This window comes from Micromesistius poutassou (genome assembly GCF_964030765.1).
Source record: "Micromesistius poutassou genome assembly, chromosome: 12".
In the NCBI taxonomy this organism is placed as follows: Eukaryota; Metazoa; Chordata; class Actinopteri; order Gadiformes; family Gadidae; genus Micromesistius; species Micromesistius poutassou.
In genome coordinates, this window is record NC_140282.1 from 11783489 (window position 1) to 11789138 (window position 5650).

The 5650-nt window shown below is 51.0% G+C and overlaps 1 protein-coding gene across 1 annotated transcript; it reads left to right on the plus strand.

Moving 5' to 3' along the window:
- The first annotated feature begins 913 nt into the window (after window positions 1–913).
- Window positions 914–3633, plus strand: LOC311356318 (protein MTSS 2-like). Its single transcript, XM_084476089.1, has 3 exons — window positions 914–1164; window positions 1924–2089; window positions 2335–3633. Exons 1-3 carry the CDS (start codon window positions 1138–1140, stop codon window positions 3180–3182), a joined length of 1041 nt encoding a protein of 346 aa, XP_084332215.1. The 5' UTR covers window positions 914–1137; the 3' UTR covers window positions 3183–3633.
- Window positions 3634–5650: the final 2017 nt, after the last annotated feature.

The window sequence follows — 5650 nt, forward strand, 5'->3', positions numbered from 1 at the left end:
TAATGCCTATGTGTGTAAGTGTAGCTCCATCCAATCTACTCTTAATCTATTTCTGCTTCTGTTTCCCACTACGATGTGGTGTGTGTGTGTGTGTGTGTGTGTGTAGCGTCTGGAACTGAATGATGAATGATCTGAACACACTGGTCACTCACCGACCATCCCCACTGCCGTCTCCAAGCATGGAGACGTTTCCTTCTCGTCTGTACTTTTCTGTCTCTTTCTGCCTCTTTGTCTCTCTCTCTCAGTCTCTCGCTCTCTGACGATGACGTGACTCTGTCTCTCGTTCCGCAGTTTGGCCCGTCCTTCGCTACCTTCCGTCCCACTCTCTCTCATTCTGGCTCCACCAGACCTCTCTCTGTCATTCTTCCTGTGCCTGCGTCCCCACCATATAATTGCTCCCCCGGATCCTGCTCCTCTTCTCCCACATCAAAGGTTCCTATCTGGAAGGTTTGTTCCTCCCCATTACGCTTCCATTTCACTTTCTAAATGCATTTAATTTCATTAATTATTACCATTAACATAATTTTACATTTCATTTTTTTAACTGACTCATAACTCCAGCCCTTCACTTTAATTTTCCACTCACACGCTCATGCCAACATGCTCTGTTTGCATGATTATTCTGTTTCCACTCCGTCTCACTCACTTGTTTTTCAATCCCCTGCCTTGCGGGGGATTGGCTGAAACACAACAGGCCGTGGAGAGATGACTAATCAGAGCAAAAAAAACAAATGATTCTGACCAATCAGAACGACAACCACAAACAATACCCCAAAACAACAGGTATAACTCCTCACCCGCACGCACAAACTCACTCGTTCCAGCGCTCACACACACTCAAGAAGACGCCAGGCCACATTGCCCCGCCCCTATACTCTGCACTCACGATGAAGGGCCTCAAACTGCTGGATAGTGGACGGGTCTGTCGCACACTATCACTCGCTACCTCCATGTCGCTAACCCCGCCTACCTCTTCAGGATTGGTCCAAAGCAGGTCAGTACGAGCAGCCGGTTGCCGCGGCAGCAGTCCAGAGGAGAAAGGAGCCCCTTGATAGGCTGAGGGAGCAGGAGTCGTCTCCAGGCAACCAGGGCTACGGTTCAGGCTCCCACCTCGACCCTGACGGACAGAGGGCCCGGATGCACCCGGGAAACATGGCCGCCAAGGTAACGCCGACAAAGCGGAGGCAAATAATAGATGGAATAATAGTGGAAACATGGTAATAAACTGCAGCTGCAAAGTGTGTCTCATGTGTCTCGATGTTGCAGTGGGGGGAGAGTGTTGGCAGAACAGAGGGTGAGCGTAGTGGAGGACAAGGTTGAACTTGGCAAGGTTGTGCATCTGCTCAACCAGATCCCTTTGTCTGCTATAACAGCTGGTTCACATCCTGCTGGCTTTGGTTCAGCTTATTTGCCGTATTATAATCACACATGTTCCATGTTTAACCTGGAAAATGAATTGTGAAAACATCCATTTAATTCCTCACTAGTAGAAGTAGTTGCTAGTTACTACCAGCAAGCTATTAGCCAGCATATTTTCATTTTGAAGAACACTTTACATTGGGTTCTTCACACAGGCTCTGGGTGTGGCTGTGGAACTGCTTGGGACATAAAGCAGCTTGAATAAATCAAACGAAATGTAGCTCTGTGTTTTCAGTATGAAAACACCTGACCAACTAAGTCACTCACATGCTCACACAAGTTAAACAGGGTAGATTGTGTGAATGTGTGACTGTGTGGAACGTGTAAATGTTGTGCTGGGTTGCCTCAGCTTTTTCCCCAAGACAATTTCTATTCGTGAATGTGGTGTGCTCCCAAAATAATTATAAACTGCACCCCACTGTTTGCAGTATCCCGATGGGCTCCGGTGTTGTTTGAGACGTATACACGCTGTGTGCTGGATTGCCTCTGCTCCCCCTCCCCCAGCACGGTGACGACGTGTCCCCAGCCGCCAGCGACCTGGCCATGGTGCTGACCCGGGGCCTGAGCATGGATCAGCAGAAGAGCAGCCGGGACTCCCTGCAGTACTCCAGTGGCTACAGCACCCAGACCAACACCCCCTCCTGCTCCGAGGACACCATCCCCTCGCAGGGTAAGACGGAGACAGACGCTGGCCGGAGGTTGGATCACGAAGGACATTGGTGGTGGTATTTAAGAGAACCCCTTGAGGATGACATAGACAGGACTCCGTGGATGACATGGGTTAATTCCAATTCCAAACGACATGCATGCAAATGAAAACAGTATTTGCTACTACGCTATTTTCTTTAGAAGAATTCCTCCCACTGCCTTCATAAACAAATTCTCATGTTTTTATTTTCCTTTCGGCTCCACCAGACTACGACTGCTACTCTGTGAACGGCGACACGGAAGCCCAGGAGGCCCAGAGCGACTTCGACAAGTCCTCCACCATCCCCCGCCACTCCAACATCGCCCAGAACTACCGGCGCATGATCCAGACCAAGAGGCCCGCCAGCACGGCCGGGCTGCCCAGCGGCGTGATGGGCGCCGGGGGCTCCGGCACCCCGGGCACCGCCACCATCCGCCGCACCCCCTCCACCAAGCCCGGCGTGAGGCGCACGCTGTCCAGCGCCGGGCCCATCCCCATCCGGCCGCCCATCGTGCCCGTGAAGACGCCCACCGTGCCGAGCGACCCGCACCCCCCGGGCTACGGTGCCAGCGGCGGCGGGGGAGGCGGCGGCGCGCCGGTGCGCGTCGGCAGCGAGGAGTGCGTGTTCTTCGCCGGCGCCGAGGAGTCACACGGTGCGCTCGACTACGTGAAGGCGTCGCCCAAGCGTCTGAGCCTGCCCAACACGGCGTGGGGCTCCGGGGCGGGGCTGGAGGTGTACATGCACCAGCAGCAACAGCAGAGGGCCGGCGGGGGCGGCGGCGGCGGCGTCACGGAGGAAGAGCAGATGATGGCGGCCAACCGCCACAGTCTGGTGGAGAAGATCGGAGAGCTGGTGGCCAGCGCCCACGCCCTGGGCGAGGGGCAGTTCCCCTACCCCTCCCTCCCGGACGACACAGGGCCCCCAGGGGACGGGGGCCTGGGGGGGGCCGAGGGCCCGGCGGGGGCGGAGGGGGAGGTGGAGGGCGCCGGGGGCGACATGCTGACCACGATCAGGAGAGGCGTGCGCCTCCGCAAGACGGTGTCCAACGACCGCTCGGCGCCCCGCATCTTGTGATCCGAGCGCAGGCCAGGGAGCCGGTGTTCAGCCGATAGGGGATAGGTGTTAGGTGTTGGTGTGACGCGATCGGCCGCCTTGTGCACACATACACACACGCACACACGCACACACACACACGCACACACACACGCGCTTGTAATGTAGAGAGATCTATGGTATAACAAAACATGAAAAAAAAATACAAAAAAACATAGACGAAAAATAAAAACAAGTTGTTAGAGTAATAAACAGTCTATTAAAAGGATGATACTGATGATATTAACATAAACACCGGTAAACCACGATGATAATTCAAGTTAAACACCAACCATTGACAGGCTTCTAGCTGGCCGATATAGCTCTTCCGACACACTTGTCACTGCGTGTGTTGGATGCATGTTTGTCTTTTAACACCTGTAGATGGAGAGACTGGCAGGCCGGAAGGTAAAAAAAAAAAAAACGAAGATGAGAAAAGAAAAAGAAAGATTGACAGACAAAGAGACTTATTGCCCCCTGTCGCCACCCTGGGCAACCACATGCCCACGTCACAACGCGTGGGATGAAGGTTGGAAAAGGCAGGTGGGAGGAAGAGAGTGAGGGAGAGGGAGGCTGGGTGTTGGCTTGGGGGGGGTCAGGGCAGGTCAGGGTTCAACTGGGAATAGCTCCGGCTGGATGGGAAAAACCCGAAACTGTCCCGGAGCAGTGATGCACTGTAGTAGCCCACTGAGGACTGAGGCATTGTGGGTATTAGCGCGGGGAGCTAGCGCACATCATTGTACAGGACAAGTGTTGGCATTGAGCCGCGCTAGTACCCGCTTTCCCCTTACTACGTCAGCCCTGCTGGTACGTGTGTGTGTATGTGCATGTGTGTGTAGGTGAGTGTGTGTGTGTGTGTGTGTGCGTAGGTGTGTGTGTGTGCGAGGGGGCCGGGTACAGCTCTGCTGCAGGACAGCTGGTCACCCAATGTTGGCAGGGCTTTTTTCTCCTGTGTGTCGTACTCTGTATTTCCTGTTTTTATTGTTGCATCATTACCTTGTTACCACTGTACGGAAAAACGTTACAAGAATTAACCCAGGCGTATATATATAAATATATATTCATATATATTTTCTAGAACCAGAAAGAAAATGTTAATAAGAAATGGAGCAATAAATGTGTTTTATTTTCTTGTTTGGCAGGGGAAGGATGGAAGGAAAGGGTGGAAGACTTGTACACGAAGGTTGTGGTTTCTCTTTTGATCGATAACATTCAGGCAATCGTGAGGAATTATGAAATCTCTCATGGAATCATGTGTTGATAAATTCTCTCCCTCCTCTCTTCATTCGCTTGAGTGACGGGTGAAGGAAAAAAATGTTAAAGTATTGATGGTTTTTACCTCCAGCGGCCACTAGGTGTCAACATTGTGTTGCACGTTGGACAGCGAGAATGAAAGAATGACGATAGAGCAAAAGTTTGCTGTCTGATAGACTGATTCTTTTAACACCCAGGATGAGAAACATATAATTTGGTTTGCAGCATTGATGGGAGTGGGGTTGAAAGATACAGAAAGTGACATGGAATGGCTCAATTGGAAATATTGTGGGATACAAGGATGGATAAGGAAGGACGTTTGGTAATAATGATGTGCCCTCATGGGGTATCTGAAGGTTTGAACAGAGACATAGTTAAGCCGTTTGAAAATATATGAACGACAATCTGCTGGCCCAGATCGGTTCAAGTTAAAGTCTCTTATTTTATCATTTGTACCTAGTATTACATTACCATAGGCGGCCATTACAACACTGTGCCAGTGGGTTACTAATGAGCAGGGCGAGGATAGATGGACCCGTTTCACATTAGTATCAGAGCGGGGTACATTCAGGTGTCCCTCTTATCATGAAGATTGCAGCTGTGTCTCACACAAACACGTTTCGGATATTGACTAGTGTTCAAGGGCACACGTCTTGTTTGCCAAACATGAGATTGCAAACAAATAAAAGTTCAATTTAATAAACCCATAATTGGCACAATGAGATACACCTGTGTGCACACCACTGTGACCCTGACCGTGGAAACGCGTCTTCGAAGTTTCAGCCCACTGTAGAAACAATGAACTGACAGGTGGAGTTGTTGTGTGTTTTGTTTAGAGTGCACACTAGTTAGGCGACCGCGCAGGTTTTGGAAACAGAATGTTCTCGACATGTCCAGCTCTGTTCATTAGAGGCTAGAAATTGCTTGACTTTGGATATGTGAGAAGAATATTTATTTGTGTGATGGAGAGCCTGATGGATTCAGCTCACTGAGGAGAGAAGAGAAGGAGGTTATTTGAGTTGGCGCAGAAAAAGGCTGTTAGAAGAGATGAAAAGATGTCAGCGGGCGTGTGTGTGTGTGTGTGTCTGGGGGGAGGAAGGGGGGGGGAGTTTGGCAAGGAGCATTTTCACTGCCTGTTCATACAATATGGATGTGCTGTAGTTGTGAGCGAGTGTTGGGCGGGCAAACAGACTGGC

Coding starts and splice junctions, on each gene's coding strand:
- LOC311356318 (XM_084476089.1), top strand. CDS start 1,138: ATGCACCCGGGAAACATGGCCGCCAAG. Junction 1,165..1,923: donor CGGGAAACATGGCCGCCAAG/GTAACGCCGACA, acceptor CCCCTCCCCCAG/CACGGTGACGACGTGTCCCC. Junction 2,090..2,334: donor GGACACCATCCCCTCGCAGG/GTAAGACGGAGA, acceptor CGGCTCCACCAG/ACTACGACTGCTACTCTGTG.